Consider the following 27307-nt stretch of genomic DNA (forward strand, 5'->3'; position numbering starts at 1 on the left):
ATACAGTCAAGTTTTAAAGAGTAAATTCTAAGAGTTCTTAATACAAGGAGTAAAATATTTTTTTCTTTACTCTTTTATCGATATGAGATGATGAATGATAGCTAAACCTACTGTGGTAATCATTTCACAATATATGTAATTCAAACCATCATTCTGTATGCTTTCAGCTTATACAGTGATACATACCAATTGTTTCTCAATAAAACTGGAAAAGATGGTTTTATTTGCATGCATTTGTATGCATATTTGGATTTTGTATTGGTATCAAATCAGTTTTAATTCATGCTTCTTTAAGGAATCTTCAGAGGAATTTTTTAACTAATAAAAATGTTGATTGTAAAAAAATGTGGTAAAAAAAATAAGGCAAATGACGATCACCTTAAATTTACTATTGCAGTTGTGTTTTGTTAAAATTCTGATGTGTTTATAATTTTTTCTGTGTTGCCAACTAGTATTTTTCATGTCACTAAGCCTTAGTGACTTCTAATGACTATATGGAACTCTGTAAATCTTACAATGAATTTAGTCAGTTATCTGTTGAACCATCATTTATTTATAATTTTTTCACTGTAAGTATGTCTGTATGAGACTTTATCCAGCGTGTTGTCTTTTGAAGTTGTATTTTATGTTATACTGTACATAATTTAAGTGCCCTGTCACTTTTCAAAAAATTTCTGATTCTTACTTGCTGCTTAACATAATGCCTATAGTAAATAAAGAAATATTAATTTGATGTTTCTTAAATACCTACATTTCTAGGCAGTTTGCTTGGTGGTAGGTCAATGAAATGCCTACCCTCAAGTTAGCTTTTAAAGTGTTAAAATTTTTGACTTATTTTTCAAAAAACATTATTCCTAGAAAATATGAACATTTTTAAAAGGTGGACTTGTAACATTTAATATTTCCCTTGAAAATTAAGTCCTCTATAAGATAGCTAGATGTTTTTGAGAAAAGTAAAAGCTATGTATTTTCGCACGACTGTAAAGGTAATGAGGACTGTAACTTTCATCTTAGGGACGTAAGGAATATTTCATTTTTGGGGCTTTTAGTTTTTTTTTTTTTTTAAAGATTTTATTTATTTATTTAAGTGAGAGAGAGCATGAGCAGAGGGGAGGGGCAGAGAGGGAGAAGAAGACTCCCTACTGAGCGGGGAGCCTGACGTAGGAATTGATCCCAGAACACTGAGATCATGACCTGAACCTAACTGATTGAGCCATCCAGGTGCCCCTTAGTTGTTTATTTTATCTTATTTTATTTTGTGTTTGTTTTACAAGGGAAATTTACTTTATTATCTGAAAATAGGTATGTTTACCTAATGCCATCATAACTGGTTAAATTCATTGGCAGTACAAAATTATTGAAAAATATGGTTTGAATAAGTAGGCTGATCATATGGTTTATTATGTTATATGAGTTAGAGTTTTTTTAAAAATGGGCCATAATAGCATAAACTCAAAAAAATTTTTTTAAAGATTTTATTTATTTAATAGAGAGTGTGCCAGAGAGCATGCATGGGGTGGGAGTTGGGGAAAATGGAGCTCAGTGGGGAGCTGCACATCAGGCTCCCCACTGAGCAGGGAGCCTGATGTGGGGCTTGATCCCAGAACCCTGGGGTCTTGCATGACCTCAGCTGAAGGTAGACGCTTAACCGACTGAGCCATCCAGGCATCCCTAAATTCAACTTTCTTTTACTTTATGTTTTATTATTATTTCATAAAGAATGGATACAATTTATTCACTAAAAGGGCCCTATAAATTAAATGGGATGTAGCAAAGCCTATGCGAAAATTAAATTGAGGTATTAAGAGACATTCCCTCTCTACTTCAGTTGGAAAAGCGTTTCCTTTAACCTCTTCTCTTATTGAGTGTGGGATTCCCTGAGCTTAAAACCAGGTTCTCCCCAACTACTGGCTGGTGGCCTTGACAAGTTACCTCACTTCTTTTTCCACTTCCCCCCTCCTTTCTGCCCCCTGCCCTTTGCAACAATCATGATTTTTCTAAACTTTGTTTTTAAAAAATATTTAGAATTATAGGGAAGCTACAAAAATATTTTTTCCTGCATATTTTCACGCAACTTCCCTTAATGTTAACATCTTATGTAACCATTTCTACAGTTACTGACTTAATAATGGTATAATACCATTAAGTAAACTACAGGTCTTACTTAAATGTTACCAGTTTTCTCATCAGTTTCCTTGTACCAGAGTTCCATGCTGCATTTAGTTGCCATGTCTCTTCCAATTTGTGATGGTTATTTAGTTAGGTGTTTTGTTTTGTTTTGCTTTGTTGTATGCATCTTTCATGACTTTCACAGTTTTGAAGAGGACTGCTCAATTATTTTGTAGACTCTCAATTTAGATCTGATATTTTCTGTAATGAGACTGAAGTTATGTGTATTTACACATACTTGACAAGAATACCACAAAAATGATGATGTGTCCATCTCAGTGCATTGTATCAGGTGTTCATAATGTTGCTTTGTCTTATTACTGGTGTAAAGACTTTGATTTTGTGGCTAAGGAGTTGTTTCCAGGTTTCTCTACCGTGAAGTTGCTATTTTTTACTTTGTAATTGAAAAATATCTTGGGGGAACCACTTAAAACTATGTAAGTAATCTTTCTCAACCAAGATACTTAATGATTTTAAACCTCATTTTCCTCTTTTAGAAAATGGGTTGTTGTAAGGAGTCAGTGAAATTTCATGTAAAGTAGTATTTAGCATAATTTCTATTACATACTTAATGTTTGATAAATGTTAGCTATCTTAATTGTAGAGCATCTTTTTAATAAAGATTTATTTATTTATTTTAGAGAGTGAGAGTACATGCAAGTATGGGGAGGGGCAATGGGAGAGAGAAAGGGAAAGAATCTCAAGCAAACTTCCCGCTGGGGCTCCAACTCATGACCCTGAGATCATGAGCTGAGCTGAAATCAAGATTTGAAAACTTAACTGGCTGAGCCACTCGGGACCCCAAAGAACATCTTCCTTCTAATAATTTGGAAGACACCAAAGTATATTGTCTATATCATGATCATAATTAAGTTCAACTTATCATACCTACTATATTCAGAGTCCCTACTGTTTTCAAGATATTTTTAGACCATCAAATTTTTTATAGTTATTCCTAGTAAGAAATGCATTTTGCTGCCCAGTACACACACACACACACACACACACACACACACACACACTCTCATGCAAAGTATATGTACTTTCTATGAAGATCTCTTTTATTTTCTATTGTACTTCCTTTTTAAAAAGAAAAATGCTCATAACTCACTAAAGTGATTTCATAACTCACTAATAGGTTGCAACCAGCATTTGCAAATCAAGATGTAGCTTAGCTTGGACATATCTGTAGTACAGGTTATAGTATAGGGTGAGAAGCACAGACTTTGGAGTTAGACAAATGTGGGTTCCCACCTTGGCTCCACCACTGTGTGACCTATGCCCAGGGTCCACACTAGTCAAAATATGCTTCCCCTTCCATGGACAGTGGTTGGATGAACCGTGATAATTAATTGCCATTGTGATTACTTTCTCCAAGCTTGTATTGTTCATAAGCTTCCCTAAGGATTAATATACTATAGGCAGGAGATGATAGGACTGCACTTTAAAACTAACATTGGGAAGAAGGAGTGATAGATTTAAGAGGTTTTGGTGACCAGGTACATATGGAGTCTTGAGGGAGGAAGAGCTAAAGTGCTCTAAAGTTATTACCTTTTTTTTTCCCCCAAAGATTTGCTTGGGATTGATTTGGGAGAAGAGAGGTAGAGAGCAATGGATAGGAGCAGAGGCAGAGAAACCCAAGCAGATTCCATGCTGAATATGGAGCCCAGCCCCGGGCTTCATCCTATGACCCTGAAATCATGACCCAAGCCGAAATCAAGAGTCAGACGCTCAACCAACTGGGCCACCCAGGCGCCCCTATAGTTTCTACTTATGTTAGGGAGACACTGGACAGGATGCGTTCCATTTAAAGGCAGTCACGTGACTAGAAGCACAAAGATGAGGAAGTATTTTTAGGGAGACACCTTTTGTCCATATAATTCATGAAAGAATTTGACTAATAATTGATGGGCAGTTGGGCTCTAAAAGCCTCGAAAATGTTGGACTGGAGTATAATTTACTGGTGCTTTCTGAGCAGTGAGTAGTAAGGTATATCACTTCTTTGCTTTAAGAGCAACACAGTTTAATGTTTGGATTTCATGTTTATTTACCATAGTGGTAAACCATAGTTTCTGTCAATAATTGAAATAACAATGTTACTAGTCTCAACCAATGATTTGATGTTATATAAGTACAATTATTTAATTTTTAAAAAATATTCTGGAAGGCAGGAAGAAACCTCAGGAATATTCTGTGTAATATTCTGTGTAGTACTCCCTCAAAGGAGTATTTTTTATTTCTCAAAAAAATTACCAGGTGAGACAATTGATTCTTTTGGTAACTTGAGACCTCAGTGATTGTTCTATAGAGCTAAAAGTAAATCCACTTGCTTGAATTTGAACTAGGTAATTGGAAAGAAAGGTTAAAAGTATACATAATCTCAAAATCTCACTAAATTCAATTTTTAAAAACATTCTTTAAGTTCATTTGAGGTATTACCAATACTTTATTTTTTCCATACTAGAATCATAGTTGCCACACTTACCTTCATCTATTCGGTGAAGACATTATAAACTACTTCAAAAATGAATTTCCTGGGGCGCCTGGGTGGCTCAGAGAGTTAAAGCCTCTGCCTTCAGCTCAGGTCATGATCCCAGGGTCCTGGGATCGAGCCCTGCATCAGGCTCTCTGCTTAGCAGGGAGCCTGTTTCCCTCTCTCTCTGCCTGCCTCTGTGCCTACTTGTGATCTCTGTCTGTCAAATAAATAAATAAAATCTTAAAAAAATTTCCTGATCTAAAATTTACACTACAGTCTTTGATACTCAAATTTGTTTCTTAGCAATCAAATGGGAATAGATTTAAGGAAAGAAACATCATTGCAGATTCTCATATTCTGGACTTCCCTTTTATCTCTTACACGAGTGGTGGGCTTCTTAGGACGGCTGTTCCGGGTGCGGCAGTCTGACTTCAGGAGCTTCCTTTCCTTTTCTGCTCTAGTCACTTGAAATTTCCTTTCTTCTTAGCTTCCTTTTACTTTGACCCTAATTCTGCCCTTGGCCTCTGAATGCGTGTCTTTCCCCCCATGTCTTGGGTTTTTTTTTTGTTTTTTTTTTTTGAGAAAGATTTCTACATTTTTATTTAACTGAATGGAGTATAAACCAAGGTTGGTGTTTCTTTTATGACATGGAAAAACAGTAATAGCAAAAACAATTTCTGTATTACTTTTTTTTTAACTTTTTATTTATTTGTTTTAGAGAGAGAGAGAGAGTGCACACAAGCAGGCAGAGTGGTAGGCAGAGGCAGACAGAAGCAGGCTCCCTGTTGAACAAGGATCGCGATGTGGGATTTGATCTTAGTCCCTGGGATCATGACCTGAGCCGAAGGCAGCGATGGCAGTGGCTTAACAAAATGTGCTACCCAGGCGTCCCGATTTCTGTATTACTTTATAATTTTCTTCCTTTTTAAAAATTGAGATATAATTAACATCATATTTCAGGTGTACAACATAGTGGTTTTATATTTGTATAAATGTGAAATGATCACCACAGTTAAGTAGTTAAAATACATCATCATATGTTTTTTTCCATTTTAATTGGTTCTTTGGTGTAAATACATTGTCATACACAGTGGCAAAATTCATTTTGTGATGACAACTTTTAAGATTTGTTCTCTGAGCAGCTTTCAAATGTACAGTTCATCGTAGTCATGCTGTACATTATATCACCACAGCTTACTTACAATAAAACTAAAGTTTATATCTTTTTTTTTTAAGATTTTGTTTATTTTTTGACAGAGATCACAAGTAGGCAGAGAGGCAGGCAGAGAGAGAGGACTCCCCGCTGAGCAGAGAGCCCATGTGGGGCTAGATCCGAGGAGCCTGGGATCATGACCTGAGCCGAAGGCAGAGGCTTTAACCCACTGAGCTACCCAGGCACCCCAAAGTTTATATCTTTTGATCCCATTTTGCCCACCCCCATCTCCTGCCTCTGGAGACCTTCAGTCTGTTCTCTATATCTGTGAGCTCTTTTTTTTTTTTTTAAAGTCCACATATAAGTGAGATCATATGGTGTTTATCTTTTACTTTCTGACTTACTTTACTTAGCATAATGCCCTCAAGGTCCATCCAGGTCACAGATAGTATAAGATACTGTTCTTTTTTTTTTTTTTTTTATAGGTGGATAGTATTCCATTGTGTCTATATATGCTCTATTTTCTTTATCCATTCATCCATTCATAGACACTTAGGTTGTTTTTATATCTTGGCTATTGGAAATAATGGTTTAAAGTGAACATGGGGATGCAGATCTCTTTTTGAATTAGTGTTTTTGTTTACTTTGGATAAATATTCAGAAGTGGAATTGCTGGATGGTGTGATAGTTCTATTTTTAACTTTCTGAGGATCCTGCATACTGTTTTCCATAGTTGTTGCACTAATTTACATTTGCACCAGCTGTGCAGGATTCCCCTTTCGCCATATCCTTACCAACACTTATTTCTTGACTTTTTGATAACTATTGTAACAGATATGAGGTGATAGATCATTGTGGTTTTGATTTGCATTTCCCTGATGGTTAGTGATGTTGAACATCTTTCACATACTGGTTGGCCGTCTGTATATCTTTGCAAAAATGTCTATTTAGATTCTCTGTCCATTTTTTTTAGATGTTTTTGAGTTGTAGGAGTTGTTTTTTTTTTTTTTTTTTTTTTTTTACTGTTTTTGAGTTGTGGAAGTTCATTGTGTTTTGCATATTAACTTTATCAGATCTATCATTTGCAAATTTCTCCCTTTCAGTAGGTTGCCTTTTCATTTCATTGATGGTTTCCTTGGCTGTGCAGAACCTTTTAGTTTGATACAGTCCCATTTGTGTATTTTTGTTTTTGTTGCCTTTGATTTTGGAATCAGATTTAAAAAGTCATTGCCAACTCTGATGTCAGGAAGTTTACTGCCTATGTCTTCTAGGAGTTCTGTGGTTTCAGGTCTTAACATTCAAATCTTGAATCCGTTTTGAGTTAATTTTTGTGTATGAGGAAGATAGTAGTCTAGTTTCATTCTTTTGAATGTGACCATTGCCCCATTGTGACCCCAATGTGACCATTGAAGAGACTATTCTTTCCCCATTGCATATTCTTGCCTCTTTTGTCAAAAATTAATTGACCATGTGTGTGTGGATTTATTTCTAGGCTCTCTATTCTGTTCTGTTGGTCTGTGTGTCTGTTTTTATTTCGATACCATACTGTTTTGATAACTATAGGTTTGCAATACAGTTTGAGATCAAGGAAATGTTGCCTGTAGCTTTGCTCTTTCTCGTGATTGCTTTGACTCTTTGGGATCTTTCATGGTTTCATTCAAATATTTAGGTTTGCTTGTTCCATTTCTGTGAAAAATGCCATTGAAATTTTGATAAGGATTGTATTGAATCTGTAGATTGCTTTAGCTGTTATGGACATTTTAACAATATTAGTTCTTCCAGTCCATGAGCATGGACTATCATTCCATTTATTTGTATCTAGTTCAGTTTCTTTCATTAATATCTTATTATTTTCAGTATAGGTCTTTTACCTCCTTGGTTAAATTTATTCTAGATATTTTATTCTTCTGCATGTAATCTTAAATGAGATTGTTTTCTTAATATCTCTTTTCGATAGTTTGTTATTAGTGTACAGAAACACAACAGATTACTGTACATTTATTTTGTGTCCTGCAACTTTACTGAAATTTTTTTTTTAATTTTTTATTTTTTATAAACATATATTTTTATCCCCAGGGGTACAGGTCTGTGAATCACCAGGTTTACACACTTCACAGCACTCACCAAATCACATACCCTCCCCAATATCCATAATCCCACCCCCTTCTCCCAAACCCCCTCCCCCCGGCAACCCTCAGTTTGTTTTGTGAGATTAAGAGTCACTTATGGTTTGTCTCCCTCCCAATCCCATCTTGTTTCATTTATTCTTCTTCTACCCACTTAAGCCTCCATGTTGCATCACCACTTCCTCATATCAGGGAGATCATATGATAGTTGTCTTTCTCTGCTTGACTTATTTCGCTAAGCATGATACGCTCTAGTTCCATCCATGTTGTTGCAAATGGCAAGATTTCATTTCTTTTGATGGCTGCATAGTATTCCATTGTGTATATATACCACATCTTCTTGATCCATTCATCTGTTGATGGACATCTAGGTTCTTTCCATAGTTTGGCTATTGTGGACATTGCTGCTATAAACATTCGGGTGCATGTGCCCCTTTGGATCACTACGTTTGTATCTTTAGGGTAAATACACAATAGTGCAATTGCTGGGTCATAGGGCAGTTCTATTTTCAACATTTTGAGGAACCTCCATGCTGTTTTCCAGACTGGCTGCACCAGCTTGCATTCCCACCAACAGTGTAGGAGGGTTCCCCTTTCTCCGCATCCTCGCCAGCATCTGTCATTTCCTGACTTGTTGATTTTAGCCATTCTGACTGGTGTGAGGTGATATCTCATTGTGGTTTTGATTTGTATTTCCCTGATGCCGAGTGATATGGAGCACTTTTTCATGTGTCTGTTCGCCATCTGGATGTCTTCTTTGTAAAAATGTCTGTTCATGTCCTCTGCCCATTTGTTGATTGGATTATTTGTTCTTTGGGTGTTGAGTTTGCTAAGTTCTTTATAGATTCTGGACACTAGTCCTTTATCTGATATGTCGTTTGCAAATATCTTCTCCCATTCTGTCAGTTGTCTTTTGATTTTGTGAACTGTTTCCTTTGCTGTGCAAAAGCTTTTGATCTTGATGAAATCCCAGTAGTTCATTTTTTCCCTTGCTTCCTTTGCCTTTTGCGTTGTTCCTAGGAAGATGTTGCTGCGGCTGAGGTCGAAGAGGTTGCTGCCCGTGTTCTCCTCAAGGATTTTGATGGATTTCTTTCGCACATTGAGGTCCTTCATCCATTTTGAGTCTATTTTTGTGTGTGGTGTAAGGAAATGGTCCAATTTCATTTTTCTGCATGTGGCTGTCCAATTTTCCCAGCACAATTTATTGAAGAGGCTGTCTTTTTTCCATTGGACATTCTTTCCTGCTTTGTCGAAGATGAGTTGACCATAGAGTTGAGGGTCTATTTCTGGGCTCTCTATTCTGTTCCATTGATCTATGTGTCTGTTTTTGTACCAGTACCATGCTGTCTTGATGATGACAGCTTTGTAATAAAGCCTGAAGTCCGGAATTGTGATGCCACCAACGTTGGCTTTCTTTTTCAATATCCCTTTGGCTATTCGAGGTCTTTTCTGGTTCCATATAAATTTTAGCATTATATGTTCCATTTCTTTGAAAAAGATGGATGGTACTTTGATAGGAATTGCATTAAATGTGTAGATTGCTTTAGGTAGCATAGACATTTTCACAATATTTATTCTTCCAATCCAGGAGCATGGAACATTTTTCCATTTCTTTGTGTCTTCCTCACTTTCTTTCATGAGTACTTTATAGTTTTCTGAGTATAGATTCTGTGTCTCTTTGGTTAGGTTTATTCCTAGGTATCTTATGGTTTTGGATGCAATTGTAAATGGGATTGACTCCTTAATATCTCTTTCTTCTGTCTTGCTGTTGGTGTAGAGAAATGCAACTGATTTCTGTGCATTGATTTTATATCCTGACACTTTACTGAATTCCTGTATAAGTTCTAGCAGTTTTGGAGTGGAGTCTTTTGGGTTTTCCACATAGAGTATCATATCATCTGCGAAGAGTGATAATTTGACTTCTTCTTTGCCGATTTGGATGCCTTTAATTTCCTTTTGTTGTCTGATTGCTGAGGCTAGGACCTCTAGTACGATGTTGAATAGCAGTGGTGATAATGGACATCCCTGCCGTGTTCCTGACCTTAGCGGAAAAGCTTTCAGTTTTTCTCCATTGAGAATGATATTTGTGGTGGGTTTTTCATAGATGGCTTTGAGGATATTGAGGTATGTGCCCTCTATCCCTACACTTTGAAGAGTTTTGATCAGGAAGGGATGTTGTACTTTGTCAAATGCTTTTTCAGCATCTATTGAGAGTATCATATGGTTCTTGTTCTTTCTTTTATTGATGTGTTGTATCACATTGACTGATTTGCGGATGTTGAACCAACCTTGCAGCCCTGGAATAAATCCCACTTGGTCGTGGTGAATAATCTTTTTAATGTACTGTTGAATCCTATTGGCTAGTATTTTGTTGAGTATTTTCGCATCTGTGTTCATCAAGGATATTGGTCTATAGCTCTCTTTTTTGGTGGGATCCTTGTCTGGTTTTGGGATCAAGGTGATGCTGGCCTCATAAAATGAGTTTGGAAGTTTTCCTTCCATTTCTATTTTTTGGAACAGTTTCAGGAGAATAGGAATTAGTTCTTCTTTAAATGTTTGGTAGAATTCCCCCGGGAAGCCGTCTGGCCCTGGGCTTTTGTTTGTTTGGAGATTTTTAATGACTGTTTCAATCTCCTTACTGGTTATGGGTAAGTTCAGGCTTTCTATTTCTTCCTGGTTCATTTGTGGTAGTTTATATGTTTCTAGGAATGCATCCATTTCTTCCAGATTGTCAAATTTATTGCCGTAGAGTTGCTCATAGTATGTTCTTATAATAGTTTGTATTTCTTTGGTGTTAGTTGTGATCTCTCCTCTTTCATTCATGATTTTATTTATTTGGGTCCTTTCTCTTTTCTTTTTGATAAATCGGGCCAGGGGTTTATCAATTTTATTAATTCTTTCAAAGAACCAGCTCCTAGTTTTGTTGATTTGTTCTATTGTTTTTCTGGTTTCTATTTCATTGATTTCTGCTCTGATCTTTATGATTTCTCTTCTCCTGCTGGGCTTAGGGTTTCTTTCTTGTTCTTTCTCCAGCTCCTTTAGGTGTAGGGTTAGGTTGTGTACCTGAGACATTTCTTGTTTCTTGAGAAAGGCTTGTACCGCTATATATTTTCCTCTCAGGACTGCCTTTGTTGTGTCCCACAGATTTTGAACCGTTGTATTTTCATTATCATTTGTTTCTATGATTTTTTTCAATTCTTCTTTAATTTCCCGGTTGACCCATTCATTCTTTAGAAGGATACTGTTTAGTCTCCATGTATTTGGGTTCTTTCCAAACTTCCTTTTGTGGTTGAGTTCTAGCTTTAGAGCATTGTGGTCTGAAAATATGCAGGGAATGATCCCAATCTTTTGATACCGGTTGAGTCCTGATTTAGGACCGAGGATGTGATCTATTCTGGAGAATGTTCCATGTGCACTAGAGAAGAATGTGTATTCTGTTGCTTTGGGATGAAATATTCTGAATATATCTGTGATGTCCATCTCGTCCAGTGTGTCGTTTAAGGCCTTTATTTCCTTGCTGATCTTTTGCTTGGATGACCTGTCCATTTCAGTGAGGGGAGTGTTAAAGTCCCCTATTATTATTGTATTATTGTTGATGTGTTTCTTTGATTTTGTTATTAATTGGTTTATATAGTTGGCTGCTCCCACATTGGGGGCATAGATATTTAAAATTGTTAAATCTTCTTGTTGGACAGACCCTTTGAGTATGATATAGTGTCCTTCCTCATCTCTTATTATAGTCTTTGGCTTAAAATCTAATTGATCTGATATAAGGATTGCCACTCCTGCTTTCTTCTGATGTCCATTAGCATGGTAAATTCTTTTCCACCCCCTCACTTTAAATCTGGAGGTGTCTTCGGGCTTAAAATGTGTTTCTTGGAGGCAACATATAGATGGGTTTTGTTTTTTTTATCCATTCTGATACCCTGTGTCTTTTGACAGGGGCATTTAGCCCATTCACATTCAGGGTAACTATTGAGAGATATGAATTTAGTGCCATTGTATTGCCTGTAAGGTGACTGTTACTGTATATGGTCTCTGTTCCTTCTGATCTACCACTTGTAGGCTCTCTCTTTGCTTAGAGGACCCCTTTCAAGATTTCCTGTAGAGCTGGTTTGGTATTTGCAAATTCTTTCAGTTGTTGTTTGTCCTGGAAGCTTTTAATCTCTCCTTCTATTTTCAATGATAGCCTAGCTGGATATAGTATTCTTGGCTGCATGTTTTTCTCGTTTAGTGCTCTGAAAATATCATGCCAGCTCTTTCTGGCCTGCCAGGTCTCTGTGGATAAGTCAGCTGCCAATCTAATATTTTTACCATTGTATGTTACAGACTTCTTTTCCCGGGCTGCTTTCAGGATTTTCTCTTTGTCATTGAGACTTGTAAATTTTACTATTAGGTGACGGGGTGTGGGCCTATTCTTATTGATTTGAGGGGCGTTCTCTGAACCTCCTGAATTTTGATGCTCGTTCCCTTTGCCATATTGGGGAAATTCTCCCCAATAATTCTCTCCAGTATACCTTCTGCTCCCCTCTCACTTTCTTCTTCTGGAATCCCAATTATTCTAATGTTGTTTCGTCTTATGGTGTCACTTATCTCTCGAATTCTCCCCTCGTGGTCCAGTAGCTGTTTGTCCCTCTTTTGCTCAGCTTCTTTATTCTCTGTCATTTGGTCTTCTATATCACTAATTCTTTCTTCTGCCTCATTTATCCTAGCAGTGAGAGCCTCCATTTTTGATTGCACCTCATTAATAGCTTTTTTGATTTCACCTTGGTTAGATTTTAGTTCTTTTATTTCTCCAGAAAGGGCTTTTATATCTCTCGAGAGGGTTTCTCTAATATCTTCCATGCCTTTTTCAAGCCCGGCTAGAACCTTGAGAATTGTCATTCTGAACTCTAGATCTGACATATTACCAATGTCTGTATTGATTAGGTTCCTAGCCTTCGGTACTGCCTCTTGTTCTTTTTTTTGTGTTGAGTTTTTATGTCTTGTCATTTTGTCCAGATAAGAGTAAATGAAGGGGCAAGTAAAATACTAAAAGGGTGGCAACAACCCCAGGAAAATATGCTTTAACCAAATTAGAAGAGATCCAAAATCGTGAGGGGGGAGAAAGGGGATAAAAAGAGGTTTAAAAAGGAAGAAAGAAAAAAAAAACAAAAAGAAAAGAAAAGAAAAGAATTTTTAAAAAAAGAAAACACCTAAGAAAAATGTAAAAAAGAAAAAATATATATATTAGGTAAACTAGTAAAAAATCGTTAAAAAAGAAAAAGGTAACAGTTAAAAAAAAATTTTACCCGAAGGCAAGAAAAAGAAAAAAAAAAATGAAAAAGAAAAAATTAAATTAACTGCAAGACTAAAAAAAATCACAGGAAAAAAGCCATGAGTTCCGTGCTTGGCTTTCTCCTCCTCTGGAATTCTGCTGCTCTCCTTGGTATTGAAACCGCACTCCTTGGTAGGTGAACTTGGTTTCGGCTGGATTTCTTGTTGATCTTCTGGGGTAGGGGTCTGTTGTAGTGATTCTCAAGTGTCTTTGCCCCAGGCGGAATTACACCGCCCTTACCCGGGGCCGGGGTGAGTAATCCGCTCGGGTTTGCTTTCAGGAGCTTTTGTTCCCTGAGCGCTTTCCGTAGAGTTCCAGAGGACGGGAATACAAATGGCGGCCTCCTGGTCTCCGGCCCGGAGGAGCCGAGAGCCCAGGGCCGCACTCCTCAGTGCGCGCTCAGAGAACCGCGCCCAGTTACTCCCGTCTGCCTGACCTCGGGCCGCGCTCCGAGCTCACCGAGCCTGCGACCGGTTCAAGGTCACCCCGAGCTGTGAGCTTACTGTCGGCTCTGTCTCTGTAGCCGGCTTTCCCGTTCCTATACCCGCAAGCTCTGCGACACTCAGACACCCCCGATCCTTCTGTGACCCTGCAGGACCTGAGGCCACGCTGACCCTGCGTGGGCTTCACCCCGGTTTAGCCTCTGGAGCGATGTCCCTCAGCGGAACAGACTTTTAAAAGTCCTGATTTTGTGCGCCGTTGCTCCGCCGCTTGCCGGGAGCCGGCCCCTCCCCCAGGGGTCTATCTTCCCGTTGCTTTGGATTCACTTCTCCGCCGGTCCTACCTTTCAGAAAGTGGTTGTTTTTCTGTTTCCAGAATTGCTGTTCTTCTTCTCTTCCATCTGCCGATGGATTTTCAGGTGTTTGCAATCTTTAGATAAGCTATCTAGCTGATCTCCGGCTAGCTGAAGCAGTCTCAGCCTGCTACTTCTCCGCCATCTTGACTCCTCCTCCTCATGTCGTCTTTAAATACTGACAGTTTTATTCCTTCCTCTCCAATTTGGTTGCCTTTTATTTCTTTTTCTTGCCCAACTGCTCTGGCTAGGACTTTAAGTATTAGGTTGAATAAAAGTGGTGAGAGTGTGCATCCTTGTCTTATTTCTGATCATAGAGGAAAACTTTAGATTTTTCCACCATTTAGTATGATGTTAGCTATGGGCTTCTCATATATGGCCTTTATTATGTTAACATATATTGTCTCTATACTCACTTTGTTGAGAGTTTTTATCATAAATGGATATTGAACTCTATCAGATGCTTTTTTTGCATCTGTTGAGATGATCATATAATTTTTACTTTTCATTTTGTTTATGTGGTGTATTGCATTAATTGATTTGCAAATGTTGAACCATTTTTACATTCTTATAAGTTCCATTTGATCATGGTATATGATTTTTTAATGCATTGCTGAGTTTGGTTTGCTAATACTTTGTTGAGGATTTTTACATCTATGTTCATCAGGGATATTAGCCTGTAATTTTCTTTTCTTGTAATGACCTTGTCTGGTTTTGGTATCAGGGTAATGTAAAAGGAGTTTGGAAGAGTACTCTCCTCTTCTCTTGTTTGGAAGAGTTTGAGAATTGGTATTAATTCCTCTTCGAATGTTTGGTAGAATTCACTGGTGAAGCCATCTAGTCCTGGAGTTTTGTTTGTTGGGAGGTTTTTGATTACTAATTCAATCTCCTTACTAGTAGTTGGTCTGTTCAGATTTTCTGTTTCTTCATGATTCAGTCTTAGAGGTTTGAATTTATCCATTTCTTGTAGGTTGTCCAGTTTCTTGGCATATATTTTTCATGGTAGTTTCGTATTCTTTGTGCTTCTGTGGTATCAGTTGTAAGGTCCCCTCTTTGAGTTAATTTTTCAAGTACTCTCTTCTTCTTGTGAATCTAGCTAAAGGTTTGTCAGTTTCCTTATCTTTGAAAAGAGTCATCTCTGCTTTTTTTTTTTTTTTAAGATTTTATTTATTATTTGAAAGGGAGATAGAGAGTGAGAGAGAGTAAACATGATCAGAAGGAAAAGCATACTCCCCGCTGAACAGGAATCCCGATGTGGGGCTCAATCCTGGAACTCTGGAACATGACTTGAATCAAAGGCAAAAGCTTAGTCAACTGAACCACCACTTAGTCAACTGAAACCACTTGGTTTCATTGATATTTTGTGTTGACATTTTAGCCTTTATTTCACTCATTTCCCCTCTAATCTTTGTTATTTCCTTCCTTCTACTAACTTTGTTCTTTTTATAGTTTCTCGAGGTGTAGTTAGGTTGTTTATTTGAAATTTTTCTTGAGATAGGCATTTATCACTGTAAACTTCCCTTTTAAAACTTTTGCTGTGTTCCACAAGTTTATTTCAGTATATTTCCATTTCCAATGTATTTCCATTTTCATTTGTCTCAGGGTACTTTGATTTCTTCATTGACTCATTGGTGGTTCAGTTTGCTTTTTTCTTTTTGCTGGGACCTGCTGAGGCTGAGGTCTGTATGGCACCTGGCAGCAGTAAGATGGGAAGGAAAAATAGATCTTATGACTAGAACCATGATCACATTTCATCTCCTCCTCAGAGTATAAGTTCAAACTCTAGTGATAAAATATGCAGGGTGTTTTCCTCTGAAGCATTGGTGGAGTTTACGTAAATCTTTGATATTCCCCACAAACACCAATAGCAATTTTTTATGGATTGCCATAAAAAATGTGTTGGTATAGCAGTGTAAAGGGCAGTAGGCAGGTTAATCTCATTAGCTGGCAGAAGAGGGAAAAAAAAAGTATGGACAGGAAGCCAACGTAAACTGGTTCTTATTAGAAGGAAGCCTCCATAGATCATCCCCACCCCCATCTCCACCAGTCTTTCATCCTGTCATTTGCTTCCCTTGGTGAAACTTTTGTTCTCCTTACAGTGACTTGGAACAGGGTTAACAATGTGGCAGGAAGGAGAGGTAAGAGGTGGCACTAGTCTTTAAGTTCACTTCTAGTATAGGAGTGATGTTTTCTTGATCTGTAATTCAAATTTGTCATCACAGTTTTTTCCCTGCATGTGGTAGTTAGATTTTATAAAATCATTTTTGTTTTTGATTAATAAAATGGGGGTAATTTCTAAAGTATAATTTATATGTTTGGGAGTAAAACAAAAGTTTGCAACATTAGTATATAACACTTTTATATAACACTTTAAATGATGTTTTATTTGTATATAACACTTTAAATGATGTTTTGTATATAACAGTGCCAGAGGGTTTTTCTCCATCTTCCTCCTCTCTCCTTAACCCAGTATGCCTGTACCACAGACGGGGGCCTTTCTTTGCCTTTGCTTGTAATTCCATGTGAGGCTTGTGGTGGGATGGGGATGACCGGGGCAACTCTTCAATTTTCTTGGTTTAGCCAGAATTGTGCGCAGGCCCTGTATGCCTGAGGCTCAGGTGTGAGGCTTTCTCAATGTCCCTTTGCTGCTTCCCCAAGGAAGGCGAACTCTCCCTTGTGTAGCTGGGAGTCTGGGGTTGGCACAAAGTTTCTTGCTCTTCCTCTGAATAGTAGCAGATCTCTGATGTCATTTCAGAACCTGGACCTACTCTCTGTCTCCCGGAGGCAGATGCTTTGACTTCTACCCTTCTACCCAGAAGTGGACTTCTGCCTGAGAGTGGGATAGTAGGGTGAGGCAAGGGTGAGAGGAGGGGGGAATGAGTTCTGTCCTTTCCAGCATCAGTTGCTTTTTACAGATGCTGTTTTCTTAGAAGGTATGGAAGAGTTTCCTGCACCTCTCCCAGTGTCAGGTTTTGCTTTTCCAAGAGAAGCTTCTGAGAAGCAAGTAGGATTTTGTTCTCTATACCATTTGCAAAGGGCTCTTTTGGGTCTCTTCCCTGCCATGCCCCTGCTTTTTCTTGTAAGCACCCACTGAGTCCCATGGAGGAATGTTGGTGAGTGTGGACTCTTGTTTGTATCTGGGATTCCCAGGGATTCTACACTATGGTCTCCTCACTTGGTCTTTGAATTTGTTAACATTTCAGTTATTTTCTTTTTGCCGATTTTTAGGGTACCTATGTCTTCTTCCCATCCTCGGTTTGTTTCTCATTAGAGGAGCTTATCACCCATTGGAGCTGTCAGTTCATCTGTTTGAGAGAGCGACCTCAGCTTTCTGACATACTGCTTTTTCTTACTTTTAGGGTATGAGCGAGGTTCTCTTATGGTTTGAGTTTATTCTATTTTTCTCCTTTTCTGTTTTTGTAGCTACCTTCTCCAGTAGTGAGGAACCAGGCTCACATTCTTAATGTGTACACTCATTTGACCAACCCCCCATATGAAACCAACCTCTTATCACTGCCACTTGCAGATACCATCTTACCCCATACTAGGCCACTGAAGTGTCTGGATGCTATCTTCTAATCCTGTGCTTAGTCCCACCGTTGGATCCCCTCCCTTTCCCATTTAGGCCCCAGCACCCTGTTCTAGACTCTCCTGTGGGGGTGCACTCAAAACTCTGCTTGGGTTTTGACTCCCCACTCTGGGCCGCCTCATGTGGATGCCCTCCTCACCCTGATTGGGCTCCAGCATGTACTCCAGGCCATCCCACCCCAGACTTCACTCTGGCACATCTAATGGCTGTAGGACTGATTTGTGCAAGAAGGGAAGGAGAAGGAGGAAGGCTTATGCACTTTAAGTTCATTTGTAGTACAGTATAAGAAAAGACTTGTAGTATAGTATAATACTTACATACAGTATAAGTACTTATAATACAGTATAAGAAAAAAGTATAGTACATTATAAGAAAAGACTGAGTTTCTGGGTTAATAAACATCCTTTAGTGTAAATAAACTAATAAATATATTTTAAGCATTGTATTTTGTCTTTCCAACAGGTTATGAAGTTCATGGGATGGAAAAAATACCAGAAGAAGGACCAGCACTTATCATTTTTTATCATGGAGCTATTCCTATAGATTTTTACTACTTCATGGCTAAAATTTTTATCCACAAAGGCAGAACTTGCCGTGTAGTAGCTGATCACTTTGTCTTTAAAATCCCAGGTAAACTTTGACTGTAGATAGTGATATAAGAATGTTTAATTAACATGATCAAATTATATTAAATTTTGTATCTTTGAGCTCTCTAGTACCATTTGGAAAAGCTTTTTGCCTTTTTAGGGTAACACACTTAGCTCTAATATCTAATAGTGCTCTTTAGGTAATATATCTAAATATAAAAACATTATGGTCAAAAATGTTATCTAACTTTTTTCTTTATTAATAGGTATTTAGTCATTATTTTTCTAAGTTAAATGCTAAACTTCCAATTTAAAAAAATAAATTGTAACTTTTGCCATGTAATTAATTTATATTGTATAGAGGGTAGTTGATTTTTCATATGATGAATTTCTCAATGAGATACTGATTTTTGGAGTTTAACTTCAAAGTAATTAAAGTTTGATTACTGTCTGTATTATAGCAAATCAAAATTATTTAAAAAAATCAACCAGGATATATTTTGTCATCATATAATAATATTGCTTCAGAAATCCTATCCTAAAGAATCTGTATGTCTTTATCATACTTGACTTGCCTGCTAGACTTATAACTCTTAAAATTAAGGACTATATTCTCCTTAATCTGTTCATAAATGCTTTATACCTTTTAAAAAAGATTAGTTAACCAAGTGGTTTCAGACAGTTTTTAAAAGCCATTCTACAACAAAGCTGATAGCATGTCCTTTAAAATAATAAAAGCCAAAGCCACCCACCCATCAACCAGAGAGACAAATACCAAACAGTGAATTAAATAACAATCTATTCAGTGCTTTTCATAGACATGGTTAATGTTTTGGGTATCCTTGTGTCTGATTAAACTAAATTGGCTAAAAAAGATTTCTCTTTAGAAAGCAATATGATCACTTTATAATAAATTTGCAAACTAGAGAAAAGGAAAACATCATTATAATCTTACTACACTAACATAACCAGTTACATTTTTTTTATTATACATTATTTTTAATTTGTATATTTTTACATGTTATGTAAACTCTTTTGTGTTTTTTAAAAAAATATATAATATTAGCATTAACATTTTACCTTGCTTTATAAAGAATAGTTTTAATGTATGACTAAAATGTTTATTGACTAGTTTTCTCTTACAGGTTGCTTCCATTTTTTTCTTTTTTTTTAACATAATACAATGTGAATATTTTTATTTAACATTTGGTTTTTTAAAGAGATTTCTCCTTTATGAACTCGTAATTTATGAAACCTATTATGAAAATGTATCCAGTTAAGTCAGTGAGCTTTTAATATAATATGTGGTGAATATTATTTGAATCTTAATAATTTTTATAATCTTGCTTCAGATCCTTAAACCTGTGAGAAGTTTGGTTAGTCTGTACAATTTCACTACTCATATTTCCCATTATCAAAAGTAATGTATTATACTAACATCAGTCCTCAGAAGTTGCAGTTTAATATTTGGTTAAAATAGTTAATTACTGATAGGATTATTTCTTTCATCCATAAATAGTTGTGCTTTGAAAAACTGTATAATATTAAGACTTGGAATTAGCTGTAACTGAATTAAATACTCACTTCATTAAAAACTCTTAATGATTTTGCTGTTATTATTGATTTAACAAATTAATTATGGGATTAACATCATCTGACTTTTAATTTCAATAGATGTGTTATGGCTTGCCAATTTTGGTAGGGCTAAGTATAGTCAGATTTACATTCTCTTGAGTGATTCTTTTTCTTATAGGGTTGAAGGAAGATTAGATTTGTGATTGCTGATGGGATATCATTTCTGATTGCTGTAATAAATACTATAGACAGTGTTTGGCTCTGAGATGCAGTGGAAGGAGCTTTGGACTAGACATACCCGGCCTGGAATCTCTGCCCTGCCATTTGCTAGGTGTGTGACTTTGAGCAAGATACTTACCCTCTGAACCAACTTCTTTGCCTGTAAAATGGGGATCAGAATCCCTGTTTTCCAAGGATTTTGTGAGTTTTAATTCAGAGTTTGAATATGCACTGTAACCTGAGTAGTAGGTGATCACTGAGGAAATTATCAGTAGGAGGTGATCGATAAGGCTTAGCTATTACTTTACCAGCAACATTAATCTTATCCAAACCTTAAGAGTTCTTGTTGACTTAAAAAAAAGTAAAAAAAGGAGTTTACTGATTGAAGTATAGATAATTTATGTAGGTTGTAAAGATTTTTGTCTTGAAGAATTGGACAAGAAGTACTTAAGATAAATCTTCATGCTAATGTTTTTTACAGGGTTTAGTTTATTACTTGATGTATTTTGTGCTCTACATGGACCAAGAGAAAAATGTGTTGAAATTCTGAGGAGTGGTCACTTGTTAGCTATTTCACCAGGTGGAGTTCGAGAAGCCCTAATTAGTGATGAAACCTACAACATCATTTGGGGTAATCGTAAAGGCTTCGCTCAGGTTGCAATTGATGCAAAAGTGGTAAGTTATATAAAACTAATTATTAAAGTAAAGCTAGGTTGAATTTAAAATCAATGCTTATGTAGTGGGCCAGAATATATAAGAATTTAGATACTTTAATTGCACTACTGAAAGATCAGTGTACATAACTCTTTGTAAGGTTAATGATAGAGAAATTTTCCTTGCGCTTGGGATGCCATCTTAAAAAAATTAATCTGAAAATTTGGAAAATATCCATCCAAGTTTTATTTTACATTTCAAAATCTAGCTGCTTTTATATATATCTGTAAAATTTTTTGTATTCCTTCAATTACATCTTTTTCAAAAGTATTTTCAGTTTTAAGCTTTTGGTATGACTGAGTTGGCATATTTCAGTGATGGTTGTTGGTTGGTTTCATTGCAGTTCTTTTATGTGACCAATCTGTATAATAATGGGACTTGAATGCGTAACTCCTGTTATTTTTTTTCAGCAAATGTGATCAGCTATCTGATAGTATGAATAAAGATAAGAAATAGTTATTAGTGTAATTTAAGATCTTTTAAAAAGATTTTATAAAAAAATTAGTCAATAAGATTAAGTGTTCCTCAGGGATCCACGGTGACTGTTCTACTTGGTAGACTGGAGAATACGAATGCTATTTTGTCCTTTTCTTTGCATTGGAAAGTAATTCTCAACTTTTTGGTCTCCATATTATAATTTATCCTATGAAGCATTTATTTATTACTTATGGAATATTTCTTCTTTGTTTTCTGTTTTCATTTTAGATTGTCTGTTGGAAAAAGAAATGGTAGTACCTTTGACAGGATGGTGTTCTTTTTCCAGGCCAATTAGTTAGAGACTGTTGCCAATACTTTCATGTTTCAGTTTTTTGTGTACCCTTTACTGCTATATAGAGACCGTTATGCACCTTTAGCTTACCTGTTCATCTTACAAATATAGGATTAAAAAGGAAGAGTTTATGGATGACTCATTCTAACCCAAGACCAGTATTTGGGAAAAAATGGAAATTTTCTTTTTGGAAAAAAAAAATGGAATTTTAACTTTTTTTTTTTTTACAACTGCAGAGTTAAAATAAAATGTGTTGAACTTTTTTCTCTTCTGTACACATGTACATGTAACTACTAAAAGTAATTGCTGTAGTGCTTTAGTAACGTGATCCCAGAGTAAGAGTTAATGTACTTGTCCAAGTGTTTAATTATAGACAACGTAAAAATTTAAACATTATTGTCCTACAGTAAATTATAAGCTCCCTAAGGACAAGATCATCTTTTTATATTTTGAGTCCTTAGTACAGTGACTAGCACTTAGTAGGCTATTTGAATTAAATTGAATTGATTTTTTTAACACAATATTAAACACTACTAGAAAGGGACATTTGGAATTTAACTTACATTAATAGTATTAGTGATACAGACAATTAACTCATAGCACATTTTATTTCTTAGAGTCTTAAGCACTGGTTATAAAAATTTTAGAATATATGAGAAAGTACCAAAGGATATATGCACTATTGTACAAAAATTAAGGGTAATGAAAGTAATTGTCTGTTAAAACTGTGATAAAAGCTAAAACCCTAATCAAAGATAGTTTAATTTTCAGGTTTATATTTGAAAGGATTATTTCTCCTAAAGTTTTAAGGTGAAAAATCACAGAAGTAGGTTTGGAATTACATAAATTGATCGTGAGATTCTAATTTCTCATCCTTAACTTCACAGATTTAAGGAACATTGCTTGGAAGAAGGCTGGAAAGAAAGAAATTATAGAGAGAAAGGAACTATTCTTTTCAATCTTTGATAGAGTTTCTAGATAATTAAGATAATCTAGATAATTTAAAGTTTTTGTATGAAACTTGAGAACATTTTATAAACAACTTTTGTAAGTTTAAAGTCAGAAATCTTTACCATTGTTGATTTACAGGCAGCATTGTACATTTGATAACTATTGTACCACCCCAACCTTTTGTAGTGCTTTTAAAAGGCTTTATGTCGGTCCTCCTGTGCATTAAGTAGGTGACATATATAATTATTCCGATGTTACAGATGAGGAAACTCAGGCACAGAGAGATGAAGGGATGGAGGGATCGGGTCATACAGCAAGGCAGAAGCAGAGCAGAGCACACAGTTCAGGACCGCAGGCAACCGCGGCTGTTGCCATCCCTGACTGCATTTCACAGTGAGTCTGCTGACCTGAGGTTAGAGGCACCTTCCAGATCCATGAGGGAGCATTTTTAACCATATAGAGATAGTCGTAAATGGTACAAGTGTCCGATCTGGAAAACCCCTTCATGGTCCTCACAAAATTATCATAAACTAACATAAACACAAAATTATCATAAAGTAAAAATTTAAGACTGTTGGAGGAATAACTACATTTAAATTGTAACATGGTAACAAATTAAAGTGAAAAAATCTAGATTTTTCAACGCAAGTTCACACAATATTGGTAAAAAATATGTTTAAGTTTTTCTGAAAGTTACAGGCTTTTTAATATAATTTAAGTCACTCTTACTTTATGAAATTCCTGAGAATTTTTAGGTAACTTCATATCTAAATAAGTTGGAAAAATATTAGCCCATTTACTCAGTTTGGAAAAACAAGTGTTGTAAAATAAAATAACATTTGTCTTAATAAAATTGTTTATATGTATTATATCAATCTAAAAAATAACTTTGAGATAGTATAATTCTTATTATTCCCACTTTATATATGAAGAACCTGAAGAATAAACGTGGTAAATAACTTGTCCAGTGGTGCTCACTTATTTTTAGGGGCAAAGTTTAGACTCTGAGACCATTTTAAACTAAAGCCCCAAGAATAGTTTTAACAAAATACACATTCTCTTTCTCTTTCATACCTGTATACTCACATATATAAGGAGACACATGTATGCATGCAAACAATTTAATTCCAGGTTACTTATGCCAATACCTTGTATGCATGCATTAGGTATATAAGAAAAGGAACGAATAATTGTACTACAGTATCAAGTTGTTATAAAGTAATGCTTATAACTTTAAGGCTGTTAGCTTGAATGCAAATATAGAAACTATATGGCCAGACTAGAGCCTGGAATACTGAGTCTGCTAGGGTAAGCATTTTCCTTCTTAATAGGTTCTAGATATATCGAGCTTCTGGAGAGTAAGCTATTTAAAGGGTGGTATGTACCCTGAAGAGTTTTCATAAAGTGCATGCTTCAGTATGAATCTAGGGATTCATGCTAGTCAGTAGACACAAACCCAGCAGTATTGGTCAGAGAAGACAAAGGATGTATATATAAGCCATAAGATTTCTGTTTCTTCTTGGGCATTTTATATTCTCAACTCTAAAGACATTTTATAACTCTTATAAAAAAGTTAGAATGTCAGCAGTCACTATTTCACAAAACTAGTGCTGGTTTCCTAGATCATAATCTGAATTTTGTACAAAAGAGTCAGTATACTTTGTTTTTCATTTTAGTTTTGTGAATTAACACCATGAGACTTTTAAATTCTTCCGTCAGAGTGCCTTTCTTTACCTGACTTCTTTTTTCCAAACTGTTTTAAGATTGCTGCCTATTTCCAACATTTTGTATTCAGAGAATACAAACTACTTCATTATGTGCGATGTCTCTCTGTCCTGTATCTTCATTCTTTCGTTAATTAATTCATCCATCACACTTTGTTTTAGCACAGTCTGTTCCAGGCACTATTTCAGGTGCTGGGGATATAGCTGTAAACAAAACAGTGTGTCCTTCTGGTGAGGGAAGAAATACACTAAATAAATGACCAGTAGTTCTATGTGAGTTAATAAGTTTAATGGAGAAAGCTATACCTGAGTCCCTTTCCTTTAGTCCACCATATTTAATGTTTTCCACAACTGAATAAGAATGGCTTTTTAAATGTCAGCTTATTTAAATATCTCAAACCCTGCTCACCAGGACAAGTAACTAACTCTGTATTAGGCAAATACTGATGGTAGAATGTAAGTAAAGTGATTCTCAGTTTTTTAAATTCTAAAATGCCATTTAATTCAGTGTATTTTGTGAGCATTTTAAAGTGTTCTTATTCAATTTTTTATCTACTTCAGTTTCACTGTCCTTCTATCTCCTTATATGATCCTTTGCAACTTCATTGTTTTAGGACATTTGATTAAGGTCTCCATTTAAAAAATCATACTTAATCACAGATGTTCATGGAATAATAAAAACCATGAACTTATGAGCAGAAATCCTTTAATATTAATGATAAAAAGAATTGTTTATATATATATTAATTGTCCTTTATTTTTTGCAGTGAGTCTTATACTTTTCATTGATATTCAACATTTTTAGATTTAATAATCTCATGAAAAAAATAGTGTTTTGGTGGTTGCATGACAGCATCTTTCCAAAACCTGTCATTTGAATTTTTATAAATTTCCCAAGAAGGAATATCTGCCTTGTAACTTTTTCTCCAGTGAGCATACTATTCAGTGGACCACTAAAATCAAATTAATTTACCACATTAATTTTATTTAATGAAATTAATGATTACTGTAATCTTTATTTTGAATTTCAAGAGTTTATGTGGAAAGGATAGGAAAGTTTGTAAGTGAAATATTATATATTGCCACTAGAGGGTAGTGTTTCCAATTTTTGTTTTTACAAATGATCTAGTTAAATTTAGTATAATAAATCACACTGGTGATAAAAGTATACATTTATTTTAAAAATACCTTATTTTCATAATCTTGAACAAGCCCTCAAAAGTTTGCATTATTGACTCAATGGAGATATTGAATGGATCAATATATTTACTTTTTTAATTCAAATTCTCTCTTCAGCCCATTATTCCTATGTTTACACAAAATATTCGAGAAGGATTTAGATCACTTGGAGGAACAAGTAAGTTCTGATTCATACGGTTTTTCTAATTATAATGTAATATTTAGAATATAATCTTCGAAACTTGGGCTTTTGAACCGCATAAGAAATTCTTTTGAATTATTTAGATAATGGATATATTATTAGATGTTTTATTATTTACAGTCTAAATGATAACTGATTCTAAGTAGTGGCAGTTCTTAGATGTTATATTTTTGTTAAGAGTCTTGTATACATACTGAAGCTTATTTGTTTTGTGGGCTTCTTAAAATTACAGAATTATCTAATTTCCTTGGTTGAGCATGCTGTTGAGGTTTCGAACAAATGTACCCATTACCCAGACTATCTTCCTAACTCACCGCTGAAGAAGTTACAGCTTTAAAAATGGATGACAGTATGATATTGAATTAAGATTAATGACCTAAGGGATATATCATCTGCTTTGGTTCATTTGTGTTACTTCTTATTTTTTGCTTTTTATAATATTTTGAACCATGATACATTTATATTGTAAAGTTCTTTTTGTCTAACTTTAATTTGTGGGTAACAAAATAAGCTTTGAGTATAGTTACTGGAATGATAACAATTAGAAGTGCTTTTTCTTTGCAGTATCTCTGTTGTTTTTTTTTTATTTTGAAATTTTCAGTTTGTTTTTATACCCTGTGGTTGGTTATAAAAGTATATCCCCATAACTATATTATTCCTATCCACATACAAATCTCCTCTTAAAAAACTTTAAACTTTTATTGTTTCTTTTATGTGTAATGTTGGTATGTTGTTGATATTCTATTACGTTTTTTAACATTCCCCCCCCTTTTTTTCCCCCAAATTTAAGCTGGAAAGGCGGATTGATGTGATGTTTAGCTCTTGCTGTAGAATTGTTCTTCTAATTTTCTCTCAGGTTATTTCTTCAGAATTTAAGTTGCATAACAGAATTATTCCCAATTTTGTTTCTTTAGTTATAAAGTAGTTTAAAAATTACTTGTGACTGCTTTTTGACTTTCTTTTTTACTTAATCCCGCAGTTTATTTTACATTATTGCCACCTTTGATTTTGCTAGGTTTCATACTTGGTCATTAGCATTAGTAATTCTTTGCTACTTTTTGCATTTTTCTTAATTTACAATAATTTTTTTTTACCTATTTATTGTGCATTTTAGTTCCATGTTTATGTGAATTTAACTTATGACTTTTCTTTTCTTTTCTTTTATATTCATAGAAGCCTATATTTGTGGGTCTCTAGACTTTTTAGCTTCTAGCTTTTGGTTGCAATCTTTACCCTCAGTTTTGTAATAATAGTAATTGGTTTGCCTTTTAAAATTCTCATATTTTTAAAAGTTCACTTTTTAAAAAATAAACCTTATTTTGGGAGGCATTTTTAGGTTCACAGAATAATTGAGTGGAAGTACAGAGAGTACCCATAAAGCTTCTCACCACCTTCTGGTTTCTCCTTTTATTAACATCTTACATTAATATGCTACATTTGTTAGAATTGATGAAAAGCTCATCTTTAAAATATATACATATTGTATTAATTACTGGGAGGTGATACTGTTGGCTACCTTCTTCTAAGTCCCACATTATTAATTATTAATTTGAAAATTTACAGTTGCTCAGAATATTTAACCAATTAAAATAATTTTGCTTACTTTAAAACAGGGCTATTTAGGTGGCTTTATGAAAAATTCCGTTATCCATTTGCTCCAATGTATGGCGGTTTTCCAGTGAAATTACGTACCTATTTAGGTGATCCTATTCCCTATGATCCAAAGATAACAGCAGAAGAATTAGCTGAGAAGGTAAATTATTC

At 35.3% G+C, this 27307-nt stretch overlaps 1 protein-coding gene across 7 annotated transcripts in view; it reads left to right on the plus strand.

Moving 5' to 3' along the window:
- Positions 1-27307, plus strand: part of TMEM68 (transmembrane protein 68) — a 50620-nt gene that overhangs the window by 10470 nt on the left and 12843 nt on the right. For 2 of the 7 annotated variants that reach the window (XM_045075779.1, XM_045075780.1), the window contains exons 4-7: positions 18086-18253; positions 20486-20679; positions 22699-22850; positions 25459-25519. In XM_045075779.1, the coding sequence (XP_044931714.1) occupies positions 18086-18253; positions 20486-20679; positions 22699-22850; positions 25459-25519 (575 nt within the window). Of the gene's footprint in view, positions 1-18085; positions 18254-20485; positions 20680-22698; positions 22851-25458; positions 25520-27156; positions 27297-27307 lie in introns of all 7 variants that reach the window. The other 5 variants (XR_006605494.1, XR_006605493.1, XM_045075781.1 and 2 more) reach the window with 5 other exon arrangements.

The sequence above is a fragment of the Mustela putorius genome, unplaced genomic scaffold (genome assembly GCF_011764305.1).
Source record: "Mustela putorius furo isolate JIRA1106 unplaced genomic scaffold, ASM1176430v1.1 tig00000151_pilon_pilon_pilon, whole genome shotgun sequence".
NCBI lineage: Eukaryota > Metazoa > Chordata > Mammalia > Carnivora > Mustelidae > Mustela > Mustela putorius.